Here is a 26,921-nt window from a genome sequence, read left to right on the forward strand (position 1 = left end):
GGAATGATTATTAATTGGGATCAACAATCCTTCTCCATCCAGCCAGGACACCTCCATGAAAGCCTCTCTGGGCTGCTGGCCTTTTCCTGAGACCTCAGAAACACTGACCAGGATGGAGGAGCTCCTCTCTGTTCTGTTTTCCCCAGGGTGTGCAAGGACTATCCTGGCCCTGCTCCTCAGTCCTGTCCTGAGCAATCACAGGGTGGTTTGGGTAGGGAGGAACCTTTAAAGACCATCTTTTTTCATCCTTTAAAGGAGGTGATCCTCCTTTAAAGATGAATCCTTTAAAGGAGGAACCTTTAAAGACCATCTATTGCATTGGGCAGGGTCATCTCCAACAAAACCAGGCTGCTCCAACACTTGTGTGACCTGGCCTTGGACACTTCCAGGGATCCAGGGGCAGCCACAGCTTCTCTGGCCAACCAGTGCCAGGGCCTCTCCAACCTTATTTTTTTCTTTATATCTAATCTGAATGTACTCTTTTAGTTTAAACCCTTGTCTGATCACAACTGAGAGATGCAGCTCTGCTTCCTCCTCATTTTGGGTCCTCAGCAGAGGATCAGAGAATGGTTTGGGTTGAAGGGGGCCTTGAAGATCATCAAGTTCCAGCCCCATGCTGTGGGCAGGGACCTGCTCATGCCTCACTGCCAGGCTGCAGCCTCACCACCCTTCCTGTGGCCCTACACAGGCCATTGTCCCCTTTCATCAGGACAAGTGACACCACCATGGCTCACCTCAGAATGTCCTGAGACCAGAATATCCTGCCAAAAGGAGTTGGAAATGCAGGATTTCCATTTCTGACTGAGTGCAGGTTGGACCCTGCTGTGGTAGCAGTGTCTCCTGCCCTGGCTGAGCTGCTCTCCATGGGACAAAGAGGAGCATGGGGCACTTCCCACCCCTCTGGGAACTGTGGCTCCAACCCTGACCTGCTCCATCTCCAGACAAAGCTACATCAGGAAATCCCCACGAGGTCATGCAGTCAGGGAGCACTGGGCTTTTCCCAAGGAGTCTCATCATGTTCCCTTCTGCCTTTCATCTTCCCCAGGGTTGCATTTTTCTGATCCATGACATGTCCCCCCGCTTTCATTTTCCGCCACCTTTGTAATTTGATTTTTCTTTTGATCTGTTTCACAATTTCCCCAATTTTCTGTTTGGATTTTGAAATTTGGCTCCTGCCCAGCAGCAACACTGTGCAAAAGCAGATTCCTTGGGAAAATCACAGGAACAGAATGTGCACGTAACGAGACTTCTCCTGAAAAATTCCCCAGACAGCAGGAATTTGCAGCTTAGGGACTTCCCCAGCCCAAGGTGGTGTTGATGGCTTTAGTAACAGTGGGGGTTTTTCCTTCCATAAATCTACAAGATTTCTCCTCAAACTGCATGTGAACATTTGGCTTCTCTTGGTGTCACCTGCAGTCCCAGAGCTCCTGGTGACAATGTCCTGGCTATGTGAGGGACAGCATCCAGTGAGGGGGAGGGCTTATTTTATTTTAAATAAGCTATTTTAAATGCCTTTTAATGGCTTAACTCAGTGTCACAATAATTATAAGTTCCTGTCCACTCCGTATCAGAGAGGTCTGGTCAAGTTCTGTTCCTGCATTTGCTGTCTCTCATCCAAACTGAGGGATCCCAACCCTGGAGCTCCTTCTCCAGATCTCTGATCTTGCTCTGATCCTGCTGCTGTGGCTCTCCACCCTTTCCCCTGCTCCCCTGGCTGAGGTGGGAGCTGGCAGGGGGCCTGATCTGATCTCCATTAAAGCACCATGAAATCAGGCTGTCCACAGGCAATAGCTGCTGCTCCTGGCAATTCCTCCTGGGACGAGAAGAGGAAAACCCCAACCAATCCAGGTTACGGGGTCATTGAGTTCTGGCGAAGCTGCAGAGCTCCAGAACATTCCCTGCAAGGAGCTGGGGGTTGATTCCCTCCTCAGCACCACAGGGTGATGCAGCACAGTGGGGCAGGAGGAGGGATCTGTCTCGTGTCTGGGGTGGGAACGTTGACATCTGGGCTAATTCATCCCCTCCTTATGGACAATGAGTGCCCAATTAACAACAAGGGCTTAATTAAGCACAGCCTTCTATAAACAGATCATCTCAAACCTCCTGGGTGGTCAGCAAGGAGAACAGGACCAAAACAGGTAAAAAATAGAGGGAATATCTGCCTTTGTGTTCTCCTCACTGCCAGTGAAGATGCAGGGCAGGTGCTGGGAGCTGTGGTGAAGGGACCCAAAGGTCCTGAGGGATGGGATGGCTGGAGAGGGGCTGGGGCTCCTCAGCTGGGCTCTCTCAAAGGATGAATGCCATTTTACTGGGGCTGGTTGTAATTCCTGGCAGCCGTGGGAAGGATCTCTGCCAGCCTGGGCACACTCAGGGCCTGGAGTCACAGTCCAGGTCTGTCCCCACACTGCTGGGACAGGGCTGAGCTCAGCACAAGCAAGAGGACCATGAGCTGGCCAAAGGTGCCTCAGGAGGAGTCTTTGGGTATCAGAGCACCGTGACCTTCCCAAAGAAACTTCTAGAAAAAGACACCTGGGGGGCACAGGCATGTCTGTGCCCAATCCCACTGATTCCAGCTCTTCTGGAATCTGGGATCTTTGTGAAGGGTTCCAAGGGGAGCCTTTACTGAGCTTCTTCCTTGAAAGAGTCCAGGAACAAAGAGCCACTGAGCCAAGCAGGGGTTTATACAGGGATCTCAAGGGGCAGGGCAAAACACCCGGGCCAATGGGGTGAGGGCAGAGGGGTGGAGCAAAGGGGAAGGACCAATGGGATAAATCTCATCTGCATGCAACAACCAGCTTGTTTCTCACCCTAGCAAAGAGGTTGGTGCCTGAGGGGTTCCCTCCAGGGGAGTTTGTGGATTTTTTGTTGGCCCACATTTGGGGTGGCAGTGCCATGCTGCACCCCAGACTCTGAGGGTGTTGGGATATCAGGGAATCCCTCAGGCCTTGCTCCTGAATTTTGGTTTTTATTGCTGTAAAGGTCCTTTGAAAGGCTGTGCCCAGGCAGTGCTGCTGGCAGGAGCTGCAGGGGTGGGAAGGAGATAATGAATTCCTGCAGAAGATCCGACCTGTCCCTTGGGATGGACAAACTTCAACCAGCATGACAGAAATGTGAAATATTGCTCAGCTCTTGGGGATGGGAGCTGCCAGCTCTGTGCTGCACAGAAGCCAAAAGGAAACTGTGTCTGAATTAGAGGGGAGGGCTGGATGCTGGTGGCACCTCCCTGTCACCTCCTCCTCTCTGGGGTCTTGTATCCACCTCCTAAGGTTGTGGTAGCAAGGAGTCAAAAATGAGAGGGTTATCAAAAGCAACTCCCTCTCCCAGCCATTCCTATAAAATTGGCTGGAAAATGTGGATGTCTCATCCCTGGAAGTGTCCAAGGCCAGGCTGGAGAGGGCTTGGAGCAACCTGGGCTGGTGGGAGGTGTCCCTGTCATGGCAGGGAGTGAGTGAGGTGGGCTCTAAGGTTCCTTCCAACCCAAACCATTCTTGATTCTTTGAAAAATATAATCAAAAAAGTGTTTTATATGCAAATATCCCTGAGCAGGAGGGACAAAATCAGCAAATCTCTGTGTCTCACCTGATGAGCCCTGCCAAGAGCAGGGAGGAGAAAAGCTTTTCAGAGGGGCACAGAAATGGAACTTTGCTGCTCCTTGAATATTTGGGCAACAAGGCTGAGATGAGGCTGCAGTTGAGCAGTTCATGGGCAGTCAGGAGGGCCCTGGGACAGTCCTGGGTGTTGGGGAACTCTGAAACTGCCCTTCTTCACGCCATTTTTCATGGTATCTGCTACTGCTCAACCCCCTGTGCCACCAGGGCCAGGGGACACAGCCCAGCTCAGGACAGAGCAGGGGAGGAGGGCAGAGCTTCCTCTTCCTCCTGTAGCAGGACTGGTGTGTGATGGTGACTGCTGATGTTGTCCCTGCTCGCCTCAAGCTCTCTCCTAAAATCACCTAAAATCACAAATTTATATTTGTCACTCCTTGACAGCTCCTCTTTGCCCAGCCAGGCAGGGACAGGGCTCCAGGATGCTCAGCCAGTTTTGGTGCCTATATTATATTTTTAATATAGGCACCAAAATTAATATTAAACCTATTATATAAATAACCTAGAAATATTATATGAAAAATATAATATTTCTAGGTTATTTATAGAATAGGTTTAATATTTCTCCCTCTGAAGTTTAACAGTGCATAAATAATATTTAATAAACAACCTTTAACTTGAAACAAACTTGTTCAGATAGGTGATGTCTGCTCAGATCTCCTATTTTAAGGATGCTCATAAATGCTGGACAAGGCTGATCAAATCTTGCAACATGTCTTTAATTTTCTTTAATCACTTTTAATTTCAGTGAAGGATGCATTGTTTTTGAACTGTTGTTTCAAAGGTGGGCCAGAAGGGAAATAAAAAGGATGGTGCAGACTGGAGAGCAGCACTGTCCCAGGAGCAGAGAACAGGTCCTGTCCCTCCACATCCTGAGGATCCTGATGGGATTCTTTGCTCCAGGATGTGCTGGGTTTGTCAGCCTCTCACACAGAGGCTGGTGCCAGGCACCTCCCAGGTACCAGGGTCAGGAGGAGGCTGGGATGGGCACCAGGGCACCTCCAGCTTGGCACAGAGCCCTCCTCATCTGTTGGATTTTTCTGATCTAGAGATGGGGTAACTGAGAAGCATTTAAAAACTTTTATTCCATTTTCAGTCTCATGGGGAGGGTGGGACAATACAGATGTTATAATTCACGCCATCACAATTAAAAGCCAACTATTTCTTTATTACAATACAAATCCATTTCCTACACTCACCCATTGCCTGGCTGGTTTCAAGTGCCTGTCCAGACCCTTCCACACCTGCAGCTCCACAGTGCTGGCATTTTGGGGGAGTGTTTCCAAGGGTAGGCATTCCACCTTTATCCCAATGGCCACTTTTGGAGGTCTGGAAATCTGCTTCTGAGCTCTTCTGTGAAGGTTTGTGACATTGCACTTGGGTGGATCAGGCTGAGTGTTAAACCCCTTTCTCCTGGGGGGATTGGCTGGGTGTTAAAGCCTTCTCCTGGAGGGATTGGCTGGGTGTTAAACTCCCTTCCCCTGGGCAGATCAGGCTGGGTGTTAAACTCCCTTCCCCTGGGCAGATCAGGCTGGGTGTTAAAGCCTTCTCCTGGAGGGTGTTAAATCCCCTTCCCCTGAGGGGATTGGCTGGGTGTTAAACCCTTCCCTTGGAGGGCGTTAAACCCCCTTCCCCTGAAGAGATCAGTCTGGATGTTAAACCCCCTTCCCTTGGGGGAATCAGGCTGGGTGTTAAGTCCCCTTTCCCTGGAGGAATTGGGCTGGATGTTAAACTCCCTTCCCCTGGAGGGATTGGCTGGATGTTGAACCCTTCCTCTGGGGGAATCAAGCTGGGTGTTAAACCCTTCCCCTGGAGGAATTGGGCTGGATTGTAAACTCCCTTCCCCTGGAGGGATCAGGCTGGGTGTTAAATTCTTCCCCTGAGGGATCAGGCTGGGTGTTAAACCCTTCCCCAGGGGGAATCAGGCTGGGTGTTAAACCCTTCCCCTGAGGGATCAGGCTGGGTGTTAAACCCTTCCCCTGAGGGATCAGGCTGGGTCAAACTCCCTTTCCCTATAGGGTTGTGCATCTGTAGGATGAATGCCCCAAGAGGTGTGGGGATCCTTGGGGGTCTACAGGACATGGCTGGACAAAGCCACAGCCATCCTTGTCTAGATTTGACAGCTGCCTGTCTTGCCATGGGAGGTTTCTCTGGAGCCCTCCAAAGGGTCTCCTTGGCCCCAGCATTTCTAGGAGATGTCACCTGTGCAATGCAGGTTTGGTCACACGTGTCTGTGGGAGCTGGGACGTGTTGGGATCGACCTCCATGAGCAGCAGAGCAGTGAGATGGAGCACAGGAGGGATGTGCTGGGGGCTACTGGGTGCCCGGGCACAGCAGGTGCCTCTTCACCTCTTCCCTGCCCTAACAAATCCCCAAAGGCAGCGCTGAGCCTTGGAAAGGGGAAGTTCCCCTGCCACACCCACGGCTGTCCTTCCGTGGGGCACTGCGGGCATGCCGGAGCCTGGAGCTGATCCCGGGGGAATGGAGGGGTCCCAGAGGGATGGAGGGACCTGGCGGGGATTGTGGGACCCAGAGGGGATGGAGGGATCATGGGGGAATGGAGGGACCTGGAGGGGATGCAGGGATCCCAGGGGAATGGATGGATCCCATGGGGATGGAGGGATCCCGGGCAATGGATGGATGTCGTGGGGATGGAGGGATCATGGGGGAATGGAGGGACCCGGAGGGGATGCAGGGATCCCAGGGGAATGGATGGATCTCATGGGAATGGAGGGATCCCACTGGGATGGAAGGACTCTGGGGAGATGGAGGGATGCCATGGGGATGGAGGGATCCCGGGCAATGGATGGATGTCGTGGGGATGGAGGGATCATGGGGGCATGGAGGGATCCCATGGGGATGGAGAGACCCAGTGAGGATAAAGGGATCCCGAGGGGATGGAGGGACCCGGCGGGGATGAAGGGACCCAACAAGGATAAAGGGATCCTGGGGGATGGAAGGATCCCGGGAGAATGGAGAGAACCCAGGGGAAAGGAGAGAACCTGGCGGGATGGAGGGACCCGGAGGGGATGGAGGGATCCCGAGGGAATGGATGGATCTCATGGAGATGGAGGGATCCGGCGGGGATGGAGGGATCATGGGGGAATGGAGGGATCCCGCCAGATTTGAGGAATTGCGTGGGGATGGAGGGACCCGGCGGGAATGGAGGGATCCCAGGGGAATGAAGGGATCCCAGGGGAATGGAGGGATCCCGCGGGGATGGACGGACCCAGCGCGGCGTCCCAAGCGCCGGAGAGGCGGCGGGTCCCCAGGGAGCCCCGGGGGTTCCCGGCGGCGGTGGGACGGGACGGGACGGGACGGGACGGGGCCAACCCCGCCTCCCGCTTAAAGAGCCGCGGCGCCGGGCGGCCCGCAGCGAGCTGGGACCGGCAGCGAGCTGGGACCGGCACCGCCGCACCATGCGCTCCGCCAAGCCCTGCCGCATCCTCCTCCTCCTCCTCCTCCTGCCGCCGCCGCCCGCCGCCGCCTACTTCGGGTCAGCACCGCCCGCGGGGACCGGGGGAACGCGGGGAGGGGGACGGAGCGTCCGTGGGGCAGCTCGGGGTGTCCGTGGGCAGATCGGGGTCACCATGGGGTAGTTCGAGGTGAGCTGGGACAGTTTGGGGTGACCTGGAGCAGCTCAGGGTGTTCATGGGGCAGCTCGGGGTGAGCCGGGGCAGCTCGAGGTGTCCGTGGGACAGGTCGCGGTGTCCATGGGACAGACAGCTCGTGGTATCCTGGGGCAGGTCGGGGTGTCCATGGGGTTGTTCGGGATGTCTTGGGCCAGCTCGGGGTGTCCATGGCCAGCTTGGGGTGTTCAGGGACAGTTCGGGGTGACCTGGGGAAGTTCGGGGTGTCCATGGCCAGCTCGGGGTGACCTGAAACAGTTCGGGGTGAGCTGGAGCAGCTCAGAGTGATCATGGGCAGCTCGGGGTGTCCCGGGGCAGGTCAGGGTGTCCTTTGGGACAGTTCATGGTGTCCATGGCCAGCTTGGGGTGTTCATGTTGCAGCTCGGGGTGTCCTGGGGCAGATTGGGGTGAGCTGGAGCAGCTCGGGGAGTTCATGGGCAGGTTGGGGTGAGCTGGGGCAGCTCGCAGTGCCCTGGAGCAGCTCGGGATCACCTGGGACAGTTCAGGTTGAGCTGGGGCAGCTCGGGGTGTCCAGGGACAGGTCTGGGGTGTCCATGGCCAGCTCGGGATGTCCTGGGGCAGCTCGGGGTGACCATGGCCAGCTCGGGGTGTTCAGGAACAGCTCAGGGTGACCATGGCCAGCTCAGGGTGTCCATGGCCAGCTCGGGGTGTCCATGGCCAGCTCGGGGTGTTCAGGAAGAGCTCAGGGTGTCCATGGCCAGCTCAGGGTGTCCATGGCCAGCTCGGGGTGTTCAGGCAGCTCAGGGTGTCCATGGCCAGCTCAAGGTGTCCATGGCCAGCTCAGGGTGTCCATGGCCAGCTCAGGGTGTTCAGGAACAGCTCAGGGTGTCCATGGCCAGCTCAGGGTGTCCATGGCCAGCTCGGGCTGTGGCAGCGCCGTTCCCGCGGATGCTCTGCGGAGGGCTCGCGGCGGCTCCGCGGGGCTGCCCCGGTTCCCGGGCACGTCCCCGTCCCTGCCGGAGGATCCCGGTAGAGCCGCGCACCTGCAGCGCCCCCGGAGCATCCCCCGGGCAGCGCTGGCACCGCCGGACCGTGCGGGGACACAGGGGGCACAGGGACATCAGGGACACGGGGGGCACAGGGGATACAGGGACATGGGGGATACAGGGACACGGGGGACACACAGGGGGACAGGGGCACAGAGGGACACAGGGTGCACAAGGACACAGGGGACACAGAGGATACAGGGGCACAGGGGGCACAGGAGTCTCTGGGTTTGTGTCCTCCCCACACATTTTAATTGACTTGGGATAAAGGCAGAGATGGGTTTGTAACAGGCAGAATTCCCCATGCAGAGTTTTCTGGGAGGTTTTGTCCTGTTTTCTGTGTGAGCTGCTCCTCAGGCAGGGTTTCCAGACTCTGGTGTAGGGGCACACATCAGTGAGGGCAGAACAGACAGGAGAATTTGTGATTCAGTGGTTGCAGCACTCAGGGCTGCTCTGCGCTGCCTTGCACACGTGGAGGGTCCTGCTCCACATGCTGGGAAGTGTCTGCTGGCTTGGCACTTCTCACCTGGGACACGACTGGCATTTCATTCCTGCTGCATAAAATAATCTGGATTTTAAATGTATTAATTGCATCATTCAGCCTAATTCACATGGAAGCATCTGCTGGAGGGGGCTCCCCTTTCTCCCTCAGTGTCAGCACTCACTCACTCCCTGAGGGGGTGGGTGTTGCATTAATCCCTTTTCTGACCCAGAGATGGGACAACTGAGAGGAAAAATTTAAAAAACTTTGAAAAATTTAAATTTTTAAAACTTTTTAAAACTTTAAAAATTTTTATTCCATTTTCAGTCTCATGTGAAGGCTATGTGAGACAATACAGATGTTTTAATTCACAATCAGAACCCACAGTTGGGCTGCAGGGAGAGTTTGTCTTTCCAGGCACAGGGAAGTGAATGAATTTGTGCAGATAACAGCACAGAGCTGTCACTGACCACTGCTCAAGCTGGACTCTGTTAAAGCAGCCTGGGTGATCCTTTGCTCTGTGTCAATAATTTATTTGGTACAAGCAGCTTTCTGTGTGTACAAGCACGCAGAATTGTGTGCTTTATTTGGTTTTAAATGTGCTTTTAAATTTTTTTAATTTAATTTTTTTATTATTTTTTATTTTATTTTAAATGTGCTTTTAAAATTTTTATTTGGTACAAGCACATGAAATCTGTGTGTGCTGCCTCTTGGCCATGCACAGCTCAGGATCTGAGGCTGTAGGGTCAATTTTCAACGTGGATTTTTCCCCTTGAGGGGTCTGGCACAGGTGTATCCTGTGTATTCTCACTTCTTCATCTGAAAATTAAAAGAAGAAACCCAAAACTAAGAACTCAGTGAGTTTGGTGGTGATGAGCAGTGTGATACATGGGTGCTTTCAGATAGAAAATTGAGCTGATAGACTCGAGAGGAACTTGAATATTTTAGAAGGGAATGTTTGATGTGGCTTGGTTTGGGAGAAAACCAATCTCACACCTAAATTTTTACTGATCTGGAGGGGACCCTGGGTCAATGATCTGCTTCTGAGTTCAGCCAAAAAGGAGAGACTGAGGCACATGGGTCAAATATTGGCTTTCCAAACACTTAATGGAGAAAACCTGCAAAGATTTAAGGACAAATGAGGGAGGCTTTTGGGTGGCAACGTGCAGAGACAGGAGCTGAGCCCGTTCTGCTGGGGATGTGGCAAAGGTGAAGCACTGCTGGTTCAAAGGGTGAAGGAAATGCCAAGTTTGATTCCATCAGAGCAAAGGTAAAGCATGAAGTGTGTGGGATGGTGCAGCAAAAATGTTCCAAAGATGGAGCTCACCTTTAAATACAGAAAACAAAGTTTTGCCAGAGTGAACACAGCGTTACAATGGAGAAATCCAGAGAAACCCAGAATGGGCTGGGTTAGAAGAGACCTTAAAGTGCCACCCCTGCCATGGCAGGGACACCTCCCACTGTCCCAGGCTGCTCCAAGCCCCGTCCAGCCTGGCCTTGGACACTGCCAGGGATCAGGGGCAGCCCCAGCTGCTCTGGGCACCCTGTGCCAGGGCCTGCCCACCCTGCCAGGGAACAATTCCACCCCAATATCCCATCCAGCCCTGCCCTCTGGCAGTGGGAAGCAATTTTTGTGTTATGTTTTTAGGACAAAGGGGGATGTTTTTTTAAATGACAGCAGCTGTGGGCAGAGCTCTGAGCCCATTCCCAGTGCCTGCAGCTTTGGCTCACTGGGGTCTGTGCTTGAGCAGGTCCTGAACTCCTGGTGCTGGGTCACAGGGGGGAAATTCAACCCTGCTTTGAGGAGAGGGAGAGAAAAGCTGTGTGTGAAACGTGGCCTGGCTGTTGCTGGGGTTGTGTTGGGCTCTCTGGATGCAGGAATCCAGGAGTGTTCACTGTCCTCACCTCCTCACTCCCTTTGAGCTGGTTTTGCTTCCGCCTTTGCTTCAATCCTCCCCCACCCTCCTGTAAAGCATGCCCTCCTTTCTGTGCTTTTCCTCTCAGGATGTTCAGCTCCTCAGGTGCTGGGAATGTCTCCAGACCTCATTAAAAGCTCTAAAATCCTCCTCTTTCCTCCTTGTTCACGTTTCACAAGGTGAAAAGGCATTGGGGATGTGCTGGAGGGCAAAGAGCTTCTCCCAGGGCAGAATCCAGAGCAGACCCAGCCCAGGCAGGAGGTTTGGTGGGAAGGTGGAAGCACCAAAACTGATCAAAGCCTTCTCCAGGGAAGCAGGCTGGGACATGTCTCACCCATGGGCCACTGCTCCATGGGCAGATTTCTTTAGAACTCACCCTGAAATCCCTGTGGGGGCTGCAGTGGTGCCTGGGATCCCACAGGATGGGCTGGGTGGACCCACAGCTCCTCCTGGCTCAGCCCCACCCCTGCCCTCTGGATTTAGGGCTGGTTATGCCAGTGGCACAGTTTTTGCTCATTTCTTGCTGGAAGGATTTTTTGGGGCTGTTAGAGGGTAAAAAAGATAGACTGGAATCCACAAAAGTGTGGAATAGATTATAGAGAGCAGTGTGGGTGCATCACTTGGTGAGAAATTGAGGTTTTGGGATTTTTAGTGTGCTGTGGATGGAAGCAAGATGGAGGGCACAGGGTGTCGTCCTGGGTTTCTTCTTCATGGCTCTTCTTCCTTCTCCATGGGTTTGGGTGGCATTTTGTAATTGGGCAGAAAAGTCTGCATTGGGATCAGTTATTGGGTTAAAAGGGAAAATAATCTAGGTGTCAGTTCTTAATTGGATAGTTTAGCTTTAAAAGGCCTTGGAACAAGAGATTGTTGGCCATTTTTGTGGTGCTTTTCCAGTGCACTGAGCTTGGTATGGACAGTGTGCAAAACTTTAGATAAGATAATAATAAACAAGAACCTGAAGACTGAAAAAATCCAGTGGGTCTCTCTTTCCTGACACAAAACCACCCCAGGAGGGTCTCCCCAACAGGGGAACCCCTGGGAGGGCCCAGCCTGAGTTCCAGAAATTGCGGGATTGGCAACAAACACCTCAACAGGAACCGGCCTGGAATTGGGATCCACATGGAAATATTTCGTTTTCCTTCATGGAAGGAGTCAAACCAAGGATGCCCAGAGCAGTTGAGGGTGGAGAGCCCTGCCCTGGTCACTGCTCTCCTCCCAAACTGGCAGCTCTTCTGATTGCAGGAATTTTATATCCTGTTCTCTGTGGAATTTCAGGAGAAATCTTTTTTAAAAATGAGTCTGGGCCTGGACACATCATCTGTTACTGCTCCCAGGGAGGGCTTGCAGCAAACAATCCATCTCAAAGGATTCTGATGCACAGCATCATGTGAAATCACCTGAGGGTTTTAATTCCAGCCTTTTCTCATTGTGAGGAGCAGAAACTTGATAGCAAACCTGGAGGATAACAGGTATAGAGACACCTGAGGGGCTGGGATGACAACTCTGAGGGAGGAAAGGAAAGAGCTTTGATATCAGCTGTTAAATCTCAATATTGATTATGGAGATTTATGGTTTGGATGCTCTGGGGATTTCTTCCACCTCCTTTGCAGGCAGTAGGGGTGCAAAGCAGAGGAACCATCCTGATTTGTCACAACAGTGCAACACTCACAACCCATCCTTTCTCCAGGGGAAGATGGGGAGCATTAAACTGTGCTGTTTCTGAAAGGATGAAAACTCTGTTTTTGGACAGAGCTGGGCACCTCTGTGCCCTGCACAGTCCTTGGTTCCATCTGTCCTGCCCCACATTCTCTCAGCCCTTCCTGAAATCTTCTTGCAGCTCTCTGGGGTGCAGATATTCCTGTGGAACATGAAAGGCCCCTGAAATCAGATATGGAGTCCTGTTGTGGGCTGCTTTGATTCTCTCCTTACTTGGGAGAGGTAGGAAAGGCATATTTTTACTGGTTTTTAAGACCTTTCAGATCCAGAGGACATTGGGCATTGCACAGGAACAGGCTCTCATTAAAAGTCTCTTAAGAAGCTGGAATGTGGCTGGAAGGAGATTAAAGGAAATAGATGAATTTAGCAAAGGGCTTAGACAGAAAAGGAGAGAGAAATAAAGTTGGAGATCCTTATTGTTCTTTCAGATTGCAAGCAGGTGTGCATTAATTCAAAGAGTTCACTTTCTTTGCTGTATGATCTGTAGATAATAAACTCTAAATCATCCAAACCCGTGCAGTTTGCCTGACTGCAAATATCTGCATATTTTATATTTAATCTTGTACAAATGTTTGCATGCTCTGATCTCCATCAGATCCTGTGTTTGCTCTGCCCTGATGAAATACAGTTGTGGTGGGAGCCTGCAAAGCAATTTCTGGGCAATTTTTGGGGCTGTCCTGGCTCTGAGAGTGGTTTCTGCTCCCAGCTGTGCCCCTGCCACCTGCATGGCCTTGGGCACCTCCTTGAATCCCTGTGCTGCTTGTCTAAGCTGAAATTTGGGTGAGAGATGAATTTTGGGAGCTGTGTCTGTGCTCTGACTGTGAGACTCCTGATCCTGGGAGCCTCCAACACAGCGATGCAATTATTGATATAATTCATATAATTATTTCCTGCTGACATTGCCCTGCCTCAGGGGACAAGTGTGAGAGTTTGCACAAGGGAGGCTGTCACAGACAAGTGTGTTCTGGGTAGCTTTAGCCACTTGGATTTACCAATTTACTGCTTATTTCATCTGCTGTGTTTTCTATCAATCTGGTTATTTCTGACCTCCTTTTTTAGAGAAAAACCAAGTTACTCTAAGTGTTGCAGCTTCAGAAATTCAACAACAACAACAATAATAATAAAAAACCACCACCACCAATAATAAATACTACTACTGCTAAATAAAAATAATAAAAATAAAAGTAAAAAATAAAAATAAAAATATAGAATAAAAATAAAAATAAGTACGTTTGTCTGTGCAACCAACTATCTGTGTAGGATGCTCCATTACCTCTTTCAGAATTTGAAGTGTTGCTGGATGCAGTTTTAGGAAGCAGTTTTCCAATGAAGCTTTTGCTTTGAATGGTGAAAATGATGAATTAGACTCAGTATCTCTCTGTGTGTGGTCCCAGGCTGTATTTGCTGTGCACTATTGAGGTTGCTCTGGAAATGGAATCAAATTCTCCAAAGGTTTTTATGGTGCCTTTCTTTTACAAGTATCAGCACCCAACATCCTTCACAGCCTGGAGAATGGCAATGCCACCTTCTCCCAAATCCCACTGGTGGGGACATCCTTGGGGTAATCCCTGCTCAGAACTGTAAAATTCAGGCCAAAAGTTGAGGTGGCTTCACCACATTCACCAATGTGAAGGAAAATGTGAGGACAAAGGCATGAACAGAAGCAGGGTGGCTGACTGAGATGCTCCCTCTGAATGTTTTCCAGCTTCTGGCAGTGTGCACATCCTGAATTTCCTGTGCCAAAGTGTCTTTGTGTTTACTGGTCCCTTTAGGACTTTGTATGAATACATGGAATACTTCAGCATCCCTTGTGCCCTGCACTGAGAAGGGCTGCAAGTTGAAACACAGCCTCATTTCTTTTAAGTCTAAAAATTAATAAATGATCACAATTCCCCCTGATTCTTCTATTTTAGAGATCAGAGTAATCTTTACTCACTTGGAGGCCAGTCCTCCTTCCACAGCCCTGTGCTCTCCTGCTATCCCTTCCTCTCCTGGTGGGAATTGTGGAAGGTATCCAGCCTCTCTTACACAAGTTTTTTGGAAATCTGTCAGCTGTAGATGTCCAAGCAGGCAATTTCATCTGTCCTTGCTCTGTGTAGGCAGTGACTCCTTCCCATGGGGCTGCTGGTGACAGCCCACATGGGTTTCTCCTCCTCCCCATGGCGTCAGTCTGGGACTTTGCCCTGGTGTGTGATAGGAATGGGATACCAGATCTACTCAATCTGTATTGATTAATCTTCTGAGCTGGTAAAATGCCCCAGCCTGCAGCTCCTGAATATCCTTCCCTTCTTCACCTTTTCCATGATGGTGATCTTAGAATCATCACAGAATCCCAAACTGGTGTGGGTTGGACCTTTAAAGACCACCTAGTCCAGTCCAGTGCCATGGGCAGGGGCACCTCAGGGTGGCTCAGAGCTCCTGCCCAACGTCACCCTGAGTGATCCTGATGCCTCAGGTTTTAGTTCTTGTATTTTTCAGGTTCTGTGCTGCTTTAGTGGGTGGGTCTGGGTTCACGTGAGGGGATGGTGAGCTCTGATCACAGAGCAGGGAGACAAAACAATTCCTGCTCCAGCTGGGGACCAAGGACAAATGATCCAAATCTCAGGCCCAAGCGCACAAACAACGTGGGCTGAAGAGAGAAAAACAAAGATGGGACTTTGTGGTTATTAATTGCTGTGGTCTTGTTGTGGGTTTTAGGATGAGGTGAGAGAAGAGAATTGACTCCCAAGTTTTTAGAAGGTTGATATATTATATTATATTATATTATATTATATTATATTATATTATATTATATTATATTATATTATATTATATTATATTATATTATATTATATTATATTATGTTATGTTATGTTATGTTATTATGTTATGTTATGTTATGTTATATTATATCATATCATATCATATCATATCATATTGATTTATTACATTATATTCTAAAACTATACAAAAGAAAGAGAAAGGAGACATCAGAAGGCGAGACAAGAATGAATAATAAAAACCCATGACAGACTCAGAGAGTCTGACACAGCTGGCTGTGATAGGCCATTAATTAAAAACAATTCACATGGAACCAATCAAAGATGCACCTCTTGGTAAGCAACCTCTAGACTGCATTTTAAGCAATCAGATAATTAATATAATATAATATAATATAATATAATATAATATAATATAATATAATATAATATAATATAATATAATATATAATTAATATAAATATTAATTCTTTTTTGAAGTTTCTCAGCTTCTCAGGAGAAAAAACCTGGCAAAGGGATTTTTCATAAAATATGACAGTAACAGTAATAGGCTGGAGCTCTAATTGGACAATTAACTCCAATATGTGAATAGAGCAGAGCTTATAAAAGTGAGAGACCCCATGACCAGTGGGGCATTTTGTGACCATTTGGGTTCACCTGGGGTGTAGCCCTGGCTGGGCTCTTGTGCTGCCCAGGGTGGATTTATTGAGGCCTCCTAATGAATCCCTGCTTTATTCTTGATCTCTGTCCAGTCTCTGTTCTAGCCCAGCCTTCTCAGGGCATCTCTCCCAGCGATGTCCTCCCTAACCCTGTGACCATTTTGGTTCATCTTCGGTGTAGCCCTGGCTGGGCTCCTGTGCTTCCCAAGGTGGATTTATTGAGGCATTTTAATAAATCCCTGCTTTATTCTTTAGCTCTGTCCAGGACCCATTGAGGCCTTTTAATAAATCCCTACTTTATTCTTTAGCTCTGCCCAGTCTCTGTTCTAGGGCATCACTCCCAGCGATGGCCTCCCTAACTCACCTCCTCTCCCGCTTCTTTCCCTCCAGCCTGACCGGGAAGGAAGCCCTGACCCAGTTCCCATCCCTGGGTGCCCCGGGGGGCTCTGGCCCAGGCCAGGGCCACGTGAAGCAGTGTGAGCTGCTCCAGCTGTCCCGCAAGCAGAGGCGGCTGTGCCGGAGGGAGCCGGGGCTGGCGGAGACGCTGCGCGACGCCATCCGCCTGGGCGTCCTCGAGTGCCAGTTCCAGTTCCGCAGCGAGCGCTGGAACTGCAGCCTGGAGGGACGGCCCAGCCTGCTCAAGAGAGGTACAAGGTAGTTGGTGTGCAGGGAAACTCTGGCTGCAGCACCCGGGGTGTCCCAAATGAAATCTGTCCGTGGTTGAGAAGGAGACAACACAAAGCAACACACTCCATTTTCACTTTACTCACTTTACTCAAACAGTGTCCTCATTGGAATAGGCAGTTGAAGTTTCTCTTATTTCTCCTTCTTTCTTTCTTGGTCAACGACCTTGCTAGAAAATTCTTTCTACATGGATCCTCTGGCTCACAGAAGTTGCTGTAAAACCTCTTCCACCATTGGTGTCCAGGGAAACTCTGGCTGCAGCACCCAGGGTGTCCCAGATTAAATCTCACGTGAGGTCGTGGTAGAGATGGAGACAACACAAAGCCACACTCCATTCTTAGAAAGCTCATAACTGTTCAAACTGGTTTTGCAAACTGCATGCTTTTTATACATTCTTACAAAGCTCAAAAGTTTATACTTTACCCATTGGTCACCAGAGACAAACAAATTGCTTATTGGAATAGGTAGTTGCAGGTTTCTCTTATTTCTCCTTCTTTCTTTCTTGCTTTCTCTGTCAAGGACCATGGTAGGAAATTCTTTCAGGGATAAACATGGGTCCTCTCATCCAACTCCTCTCTGGCTCACAGAAGTTGTTGTAAAACCTCTTCCACTGTCGGTGTCCAGGGAAACTCTGGAGTGTCCCAAATTACATCTCACATGATGTCGTGGTAGAGATGGAGACAACACAAAGCCACACGCTCCATTTTCAGAAGGCTTCAAACTGTTTTTGCAAACTGCATGCTTTTTATGCATTCTTACAAAGCTCATAAATTTACACTTTACTCACTTTACTCAAACAAATGGCTGATTGGAATAGGGAGTTGAGGTTTCTCCTATTTATCTTTATTTCTTTCTTGGTTTCTATGTCGGCAAGCTTGGTAGGAAATTCTTTCAGGGGTAAACATGGATCCTTTTCTCAAACTTCTCTCTGGCTCACAGAAATCACTGTAAAACCTCTTCCACCATTGGTGTGCAGGGAAACTCTGGCTGCAGCCCCTGAGGCGTCCCAAATTAAATCTGACATGATGTCGTGGTAGAGATGGAGACAACACAAAGCCACACTCCATTCTTAGAAAGCTCATAACTGTTCAAACTGGTTTTGCAAACTGCATGCTTTTTATACATTCTTACAAAGCTCAAAAGTTTACACTTTACTCACTTTACTCAGACAAACAACGTCCTCATTGGAATAGGGAATTGAATTTTCTTATTTTTCCTTCTTTCTTTCTTGGTTTCTCTGTCAAGGACCTTGGTGGGAAATTCTTTCAGGGATAAACATGGATCCTCTCATCAAACTGCTCTCTGGCTCACAGAAGTTGTTGTAAAACCTCTTCCACTGTTGGTGTCCAGGGAAACTCTGGCTGCAGCCCCCAGGGTGTCCCAAAGTAAATCTGACACGAGGTCGTGGTAGAGATGGAGACAACACAAAGCCACACTCCATTTTCAGAAGGCTCCAAATTGTTTTTATTATGGCATGCATGCTTTTTATATATTCTTAGAAAACTCAAGTTTACACTTTACTCACTTTATTCAGACAAAGTGCTCATTGGAATGGGCAGTTGCAGGTTTCTCTTATTTCTCCTTCTTTCTTTCTTGGTCAACAACCTTGGTAGGAAATTCTTTCACAGGTAATCGTGGATCCTCTTCTCAAACTCCTCTCTGGCTCACAGAAGTTGCTGTAAAACCTCTTCTACCACAGGGTCAGTTAAAGAAAAAAATCCCTTTATTGCCTTGGATATTCATGTATGTAAACCTCTGTTATTCTCAAATACAAAATTTAAACCTGTTTACTGTTTGAAAAAGCTCTTTATCTGCATGCAGGCATCTCAGTGCATGTTGACAAATCTCTCCTAAGACTCTTTCACATAAATATGGAGAAATTTGGGCAAAGTGGACAGAAGACCCGCTGGGTTTTTGTTTCCCAAAATACTTTAGATGAAGGAATTGTCCTGTAAGGTCTGGATGTGAGGTAGAAGGGAACATAATAAATCCTTCCAATGCTTGAGAAAAATACAATGAAGATGGACACTGAAATTATCTCTTTATAAAAATTCCCAGAGAATGCATATAGAGTTTGCCAGACCTGTCCTGATCCAACCAGAGCCTGACTGTTACAGACCTTCAGCCCTTCAATAACTTCTATTAGCACTTACTAAGCTTCAGCCTTCAGATTTATTGAGTTTCAGTCCTTTGAGCACTTAATGTTTTTAAAAAGGACCTGAAGAAGCCAATATTAATTTTGATGAAAATCAATGCTAATTTTAATTAACATTGGGATCGAAACTTTTTAATGTTTCCTTTTAAAAATATCAATTTTTATTACATTAAATATCAACTTAATATTTTATTAAGTCAGCACAGACAAGATCAGATTTTCTTCATTGCAAGAATTTTTTAGCAAGCAGTGGAAGGAGCTGTTCATGATAATTTTGAGTGTCTTTCTCACATCTGCACCTTCATCAACCTCAAAGAACTTGAAAATGACAATTGAATAATCCTCATCTTCAAATAGCTGGAAAACACTTAATTATATGGCAGTGGCATGCCTTAACATTTCCATGGGCTCCTGACTGACAAAATAAAATATCACCTGTAATTTCAAACCTGTTTTGGCAGATGGGGATAAGTGTTTGAAAACTTTTATTACACAATCTTAAGGATCAAATGATGATTTAATACAGCCAGGTATGCTGTGTGCAGCCCCTGTGTGACAGGACACTTAGCTGGGAGCAATTATTAGCTCTCATTTTTCCTTTAGCTTGCAAAGGGGCTTGTTTCTTTCATAAAGAACATGAACATGGCTTTCAGCTGCCACTTTTGATCTGTTTGTGACATTTGTTGGAGCTTTCTTGGAGATTGTTGATCATGCAACTCTCCCCTGTCACCCAGGTAGTGCTGAGGCATTTTAAAAATGTTTAAATCATTTGATACCTCCATGGTCCTAGAGAAACCATGAAGAAAAATACAGATTTTTAGCAGTCCTAAATGGTCCTAAGAGTGCAAGAGAGTGGAAAAGGTCCTTCCCAGTGAGATGGGCCAGGCGAGAAGCCACATTCAATTTGCAATCCCAACTGACAAACTTCTGTGACTGATGTGGATCATCAGTGCTTTTCCTGCTTCCAGAGATGCCAAAACCCAAACAAACAGAAAATAAGCCGAGGGTTTTATGGCTCTTGAAATGCCAGATTTATTTTACCAGTCTGCACCATTTGTTGCTCTTGATAGTTCTCTGGGTACAACTGGAAAACTCCTTTTGCATTGTCTGCAACCTTTCTGTGGCACTTATGACACCTCTTACTCCTCAGTGATCCGTGCAAAATCCTCCTGCATTCCTTCTCCACTCCTTTAAAGATCCACGGAAAGAGCGAAATGATTTCAAGCCACCTTGTTACACGGGGGCAGTTGGTGTTTTTATAAAAACATGGAAAGCAGTGATGCCCTTCTGGTGTCCTGGGTGTGCCATTAAGGGCTGCTGGAAGTCAGGTGAAGCAGGATTTTTTCTCAAACAACTCAGTGATCTGGGGAAATAAATACCTTTAGCACAGAGGTCAGAGCCAGCCACTCACAAAATCCTTGCTGAGAAATGAGTGCTCTGCAATCCTTCCATCCCTTAATCCACTCCTTTGCCTCCTGCTGGTTGGACTCTGACCTTCCAGCAGTGGTTTCCCTGTTGTCATGAGGAATCCAGGGGTGGTACAGCAGAGGAGTGGTGACTCACAGACACAGAATTTCCATGATGGGAGATTTGGAGAAAAAAAAATTCTTCTGAGCAAAAAAGCCCTGAGCATCTGGCATTGGAGCCAGCCCTGCTTTGAGCAGGAGGTTGTTCTGAAGGCCTCAAAAGTCCTTCCATCCTAAATCTTTCTATATTTCTGTATCTTTTTTTAGTTTTGCTGTTGTTTTAAGAGAGATGCCTCCTCCACCTGCTCTGAAACACTCAAACTCCTTCATTACAGCATTGAAAACTCTGGACCTGAGCATCTTTCCTTTGTCAGAGTCATCCCACAGCAAAACTCCTCCCATTACAAATTTTCCCTGTGGTCTGGAGCACACCACAGCACACAACAATGCATTGCAGCAAAAGTCCTTCTGTATTTATAGGCTGCAGAGCTAAGAAATCCTTCTGGAGAGCTCAGGGCAAGGCTTGGACACATGGAAGGTCCTACCAGAAGGAGCTGCTTTGCTGCAGCCTCCTGAAATCCATCTCTGTGCTGGATGCTTGCAGCCAAACTGCCCAGCAGAGACATCTGCACCCAGATGTTGCCCCTTCACTGAGAGTTTCAGGTTCCATTCTGTCCCTGCCTCAGTGGGGTCAGGGCAGTGACCCATCCCCAACCCAAGCTCTGAGAGCCCAGAATTGGCTCCAGGCCCCACTGTCTATGGTGACAGGAGCTCTGTTGTCACTGTGGGAGGAGAGATAGCAGGAGCAGCCTCTGTTCAGATCCCAAATTGTGCTCCTTGGAGCTGATTGCTGCCATTTGTGGGGTGTCCTCCTGAAAATCCAGCTCCAGCAGCTGCTCTGCTGAAGGACAGCTTTTACTTCCCTCATTAGTTTTGTGAATTAACAATTAAATGGTGATTGGCTCCTCATGACAGAGTGGAAGGAGCCATCTTAGACTTTTCAGACAAGTATTTGGCAGCCTGGTGATGTTGAAGCTTTGTTTGAAGGAGAAAGGAGACGTTTCAAAGTCTGCTGGGTATCTGCAGTTGCTGCTGTCTGCAGTGGCCTGACCACAGCAATGGCCTCTGATTTCCAGTGGGCTGAAAACTGGCCAGGAAAACATGGGGAAACCAAAGCATCTGAAATAGCAGGAGCAGTGTGGTGATCCACAGAGTCAGATTTAGCAGGGGCTGTGGGGCCTGCTGGCTCCTCATGGCATGGGAAAGGGCCTCTGGAATGCTCTCCTCACCTCTGGGATCAGCGTGTCAGAGAGGGTGTTGGGAATCTGGTAAGCATTTGGAATGATTTGGCAGATTTAGGATCTCAGGTATCAGTTATCCTCTCTTAGCTCCTTTGGAGAGGGTCAGGCACTCTTTGAAAATGTGTGAGCATCGTGCTGCCATCCACAGCCTGCATTGACCACATCCCATTCCAGCTTTGACAAAACTTTTGGTGGATTTGGTGACATTCTTTCATGATCTTTAGAGTACCCTGAGAAATTTTGTAGAGGATCATCAACCAGCAAGATTAATTGCAAATTATTGCCCCAGGGGTTATGGCAACCAAAATGTTGAGGCAGGAAGCAGATTGTTGGTTGATCTCCTTGTCTCCTCCAGATTTCCCCAATTCTCCCCATATATCCATGCTGTTGGTAGATCTTTATCTAAAATTCTGCAATTCCAAAGAGCTCCTCTGAAGTCTATTGAAGCTGCTAATGAAGCCTCTCCATTACGTTCATGATTAGCCACATTTTTCATTCTTTTTGCTGGCAATCACCAGGAGAACTCTTTGTCCTACTCTATTGCTCATGATTACAGTGGACATCACTCAGATTTCAGCACTCAGTGTTCTGATCCACTATTACAGCAGGATGGGAATTCTCTGAGGGAACAGAATGATGGAGAGATTTGAGGTTGGACTTGGTGAATTCTAGAGGTGGCTTCCAACCTTTGCTCCAGGCAGGGCTCAGTGCAAGTCTAGGTCAAGTCTCTGTGGTTGTCTCTCTCTCTCTTCCATTACTGGGGAAAACAGATTTCCCTTCTGATGTGGAAGGGAATTTGGAATTTTCCCATGTGGAATATTTGTTGGCTTCACTATGTTTTCTTCCATGCAATGTATAAGTGTTCTATCTTCCATAAACCAAATTTTTTCTATTTTGGCTGATCTTATCCATTCGTGCACTCAGAGCTATTGATCAGTCACCTGTCTCTCTCTTTCTTGCACTAATTCCTAAATTTTAGACTTGCTAAAAAATTTCCCATTAATTTTTTTTTTTTTCCTGCAAATGAACTCTAGAGAAAATATTAAGATTTTCCCCAGGGCTGAAAAAGAGAGGAGGTAAATATAAATAAATAAAAATATTTTGGCATTTGGGTCAGGTTTTTGTCAATCAGAGTTTCTGAAACTTCTGTGAAACTCGTGGGATCAATATTCCTATTCCTGTCTGATCTCATGTCTCTACATGAAATTTTCATTCAGCCACTGTACTTTGCTTCCTGGTTAAAATGTCATAGTCACACCATGACCTCAGGGATTGTAGCCAAGCTGGGAATCCTGCTCTGGGGAGGAGAACAGCCTCAGAACACACCTTTACAGTCACCTGGATGTCCCAATGTCCCCACAGGGGTAGGAGGCATCTTTTGATTCTGCCCAGTCACTCCATGCCTTTCTGGAATGCCAAAATTGACAGTGCTCAGCAGAGGGCAGGGGAGGGGGAAGAAGAGATGCCTGACACACCTGGCAGGGAATTATCAGGGAGAAACCCGGGGTATCTGAGGCAAACCGTGACATCACCAGTGTTATGTTTGCCCAATTATCCCATCATTAAAAAAACCCCAAACATATATTAGAGGTAGCAGCAATTTTAATTGAATAGTTTAGAAAATATATAAAATTGGATACACTTGAAATATTGACAATATAATTTGATTAAAATAAGGATGATTTGGTTCCAACAATAGCACATAAGCAAAAGATAACCGTGGGGTATGGAGTGCAGGGCTCTGGTCCCCTGCCACCTCACGTACGAGCTTGCCAAGTGAAGATTCCCCCCTTTTATGCCCTGTGTCAATGCCATCTCCTCCCATTTTCGATTCATCCCCCTTCCACCTCCGCCCTCATCACCACCTTTACCACGCATGCTCCACCACTCAGTTTGGTGGTCGCACAAGTCTTTGGGGGTCGTTTTTGATGAAGGCCTCTCCTCTTCTTCAATGTCCTTCAACTCACCCTTGGGTTACACATGCACACCAAGCCAGTACAATGGAAGCCAAGACTAACATAATATTTTATTTAAGCATCAAAGCAATAAATCTCTTATAACTGGCATTTTCCTGGGACCCAACCAGATTTTCCCTTCTTTCTGTTAATTTTTAGTAACTGTTATCTCTTGCTTTTTCCTGCCTTGAACATCTGCAGGAAAAGGCAGGGGGGGAGTGGAACCCCTCCTCTCCCTTTCTTTCTTAGCATTATATGATAAAGCCCTGATCTTGGCCTTATCACCGAGCGATGCAGGACAGTCCGGATAACTCAGTCCCTGTGGGAGACAGAGTGCCCGGATACCCACTCAGCTCGCAGCTGCCGCAGGCTGCCCTGAGCAAGCTCAGTGATTTCAGCTCTTTAGTGATTCTCAGCTCTCTCAGGATTTCAGCTCTTTGCTGCCTTGCTAGGGCGCCTTTGGCTGAGGCAGAAGCAGAGGCAAGAGAGGAGAAGGAGAGGTCCTGGTGGTTCCACAGCGATGGTTTATTGGGGAGTCTGCGAAGGGTTCCAGCGACAGCTCTTCTTCTGCCGAATGGGCTAAACCAGCCCCTTTTTATAGGGTATAGGGGGACCCAAACCTGTCCAATGGTAAGGGTTAGGGAAAAGCGACCTATGAGGTTACAGAGATAAGCATTGGGGCGAGGGGTAGAAGACAGGAGCTTATTTTGCTGTCTCATCATGACTCAGCAGTTCCTGCTGTTAAGTCTCAATCCTCCATGGAGCTCTCCTAAGCTCCACAGAGTCTGCTACAGCATTACACCTTTTAACTGTTTTATAATTTCCAAATATTAATTACTGCATCGATATTGATTACCGTTGTCAGTTTTGTCAGCACGAATCATACCTATTTACCACAACCAGCAACCCTTGTCCCCGGCAGGTTTTAAGGAGACGGCCTTCCTGTACGCCGTGTCCTCGGCGGCGCTGACGCACTCGCTGGCGCGGGCCTGCAGCGCGGGGCGCATGGAGCGCTGCACCTGCGACGACTCCCCGGGCCTGGAGAACCGCAAGGCCTGGCAGTGGGGCGTCTGCGGGGACAACCTCAAGTACAGCACCAAGTTCCTGAAAAAGTTCCTGGGCCAGAAGAGGATCGGCAAAGACCTGCGGGCCAAGGTGGACATCCACAACACCAATGTGGGCATCAAGGTAGGAGCTGCGCCTCGGCGGGCTTGGCATGAAGTTTGGGACTTTTCAGTGGAAGTCTTCCAATCCATCCTGTGTGTGAGAAGGATTTTCACTGCCCTGCTCATGAAACAGACCTGTTCACCTGTGTGTCCTGGGCCTTGTGGTGCTGAGAGTCCCTGGGAAGTCTCCTGGGCTCTTGGGTGAGGAGATGCATGTTGAGTGGCAGAGGAACATCCTGTGTCCTCTAGTGGTCCCAGGGTGGGTGAAGGGAGTTACAGCACGGTGACAGCTGTGAAACTCCACAGCTGGATGACTCCAGGGGTTATGCCAGGGCCACAGGGGGTTCACAGCTGGAGCTTAGAGCTGGTAGCACGTGCAAAGCAGATTAAAGACTGAAACTCTTGAGATCAATTATGAGTCTGCTGGTGACTTGCTATGGAACAAGTCCTGTCACAGGTTTGGGTCAGGGAGATCATCAGATTGAGCATTTTGACCTGTAGGTTACAGGCTACTGACACATCATTGTCATCCATTTACTGTGTCAAATTGATTGTTTAATTAGAGCACTGTCTTCACTTGAATACACCTAAAGGAACACACCATGTTGGAGATACTCGGTTTTATGATTGACTACTCCTACTGCGCCAAGTAGAATTAATAAGAACTTGGTGTTCAGCTGGTTGTCCTCAGGCTACCACTGTCTGGCTCACCTATCAATTCTGTAGCTTTTCCTCTGCTGTGGTGTGTTTTTTTTGTTTTGGGTTTTTTTTTGTGCTGTTTTTTTTGGTTTGTTTGTTTGTTTGGTTGGTTTTTTGTTTGTTTGTTTGTTTTGGGGGGTTTTTGTTTTGTTTTGGTTTTTATTTTAGTTTTGGTTTTTTGTTTGCTTTGGTGGAGGTTGTTTTGGGTTTTTGGGTTGTTGGGTTTTTTTTTGTTTGTTTGTTTTTTTTTTTAGTTTTACATTTTTAAAACTATTATTAACATTTTTTCCTCCGTAGCCTAGAAAAAATGCCAATAAAACTGCAGTGCTTGCAGCTGTCTGTGACCTGAGCTGCTGCCTCTACCAGAACTAGGCCCTGGCAGGTAATAACCACCACTCTTCTTCCTCACCAGGCGGTGAAGAACGGCCTCAAAACCACCTGCAAGTGCCACGGCGTGTCGGGCTCGTGCGCGGTGCGGACGTGCTGGAAGCAGCTCTCACCTTTCCACGAGATCGGGCGGCTCCTGAAGCTGCGCTACGACGATGCCGTCAAGGTCTTCAGCACCACCAACGACGCCGTGGGACACTCGGAGCTGGCAGGACCACACAGACACGGCCACTCAGGCAAGCAGCCCGCCCTGCCGCGCCCCACCGACCTGGTCTACGTGGAGGACTCGCCCAGCTTCTGCAGGCCCAGCAAATACTCCCTGGGCACCGCGGGCAGGACCTGCTCCCGCGAGGGCAACTGCGACAGCATGTGCTGCGGCCGGGGCTACAACACCCAGAGCCGCCTGGTCACCTTCTCGTGCCACTGCCAGGTGCAGTGGTGCTGCTACGTGGAGTGCCAGCAGTGCATGCAGGAGGAGGTGGTCTACAGCTGCAAGCAGTAGGGACAGCCCCGAGGGGCGAGGCGAGTCCAGGGGAGCAGCAGGGGGACAGGGACATGGCTCTCTGCTGTGGGGTCAGGGCAAAGGTGAGCACCAAATGAGTGCTGTGCTACTCCAACCTTGGCGTTGGGATGCTCCAACCTCAGGTTGAGATTCTCCAGCCTTGGCGTTGAGATGCTCCAGCCTTGATGTTGAGATGCTCCAACCTCAGCATTGAGATGCTCCAGCCTCGGCGTTGAGATGCTCCAACCTCAGTGTTGAGATGCTCCAACCTCAGTGTTGAGATGCTCCAACCTTGGTGTGACATGCTCCAAACTTGGTGTGACATGCTCCAACCTCAGCGTTGAGATGCTCCAACCTCAGAGTTGAGATGCTTCAACCTCGGTGTGACATGCTCCAACCTCAGCATTGAGATGGTCCAGCCTTGGGTTGAGATGCTCCAGCCCGGAGAGAGCCCCTGCATGAGCAGGGAAATCCAGAGGTTTTTTGTCGGGTATGGGGTCAGGAAGGAGGGACAGAGAGCAGAGGGGATGTGAGGACAGCAGAAACCCTGATGCAGTCACAGATGTCCCTCAAATTCAAACTTGTACTCACCTGTGTGGGAAGATCCTCCTTCTGCACCGCTCAGGTGCACTCCTGGAGATGCACTGGGGTGGTGATGTTGGGACACTGAGGGCTTCGTGCCCTGCATCCTGCAGAAAAGAGAATTAAGGGCAACAACCAGAGACTGGCCCAGGTGTGGCAGGGCCAGCTGTGCTCCTGCACCAGGGCAGAAGGACTCTGGCAGTGGGGATTGCCAGTGGGAGCTGGCTGAACCCTTTCTGCTGCCACCTCACC

At 48.9% G+C, this 26,921-nt stretch overlaps 1 protein-coding gene across 1 annotated transcript; it reads left to right on the top strand.

Moving 5' to 3' along the window:
• The first annotated feature begins 7,024 nt into the window (after positions 1-7,024).
• On the top strand, positions 7,025-26,087 carry WNT9B (Wnt family member 9B). Its single transcript, XM_036398640.2, has 4 exons — positions 7,025-7,101; positions 16,163-16,419; positions 24,256-24,521; positions 25,611-26,087. The coding sequence occupies exons 1-4, from the start codon at positions 7,025-7,027 to the stop codon at positions 26,085-26,087; spliced, it is 1,077 nt and encodes a 358-aa protein (XP_036254533.2).
• Positions 26,088-26,921: the final 834 nt, after the last annotated feature.

This window comes from Molothrus ater, chromosome 27, assembly GCF_012460135.2.
Source record: "Molothrus ater isolate BHLD 08-10-18 breed brown headed cowbird chromosome 27, BPBGC_Mater_1.1, whole genome shotgun sequence".
NCBI lineage: Eukaryota > Metazoa > Chordata > Aves > Passeriformes > Icteridae > Molothrus > Molothrus ater.

Bases quoted from the DNA above. Each gene is read 5' to 3' on its own strand.
- WNT9B (XM_036398640.2), top strand. From the start codon at position 7,025: ATGCGCTCCGCCAAGCCCTGCCGCATCCTCCTCCTCCTCCTCCTCCTG. The intron at 7,102-16,162 runs GTCAGCACCGCC...CTTTCCCTCCAG, and splicing joins CCCGCCGCCGCCTACTTCGG to CCTGACCGGGAAGGAAGCCC. The intron at 24,522-25,610 runs GTAGGAGCTGCG...CTTCCTCACCAG, and splicing joins ACACCAATGTGGGCATCAAG to GCGGTGAAGAACGGCCTCAA.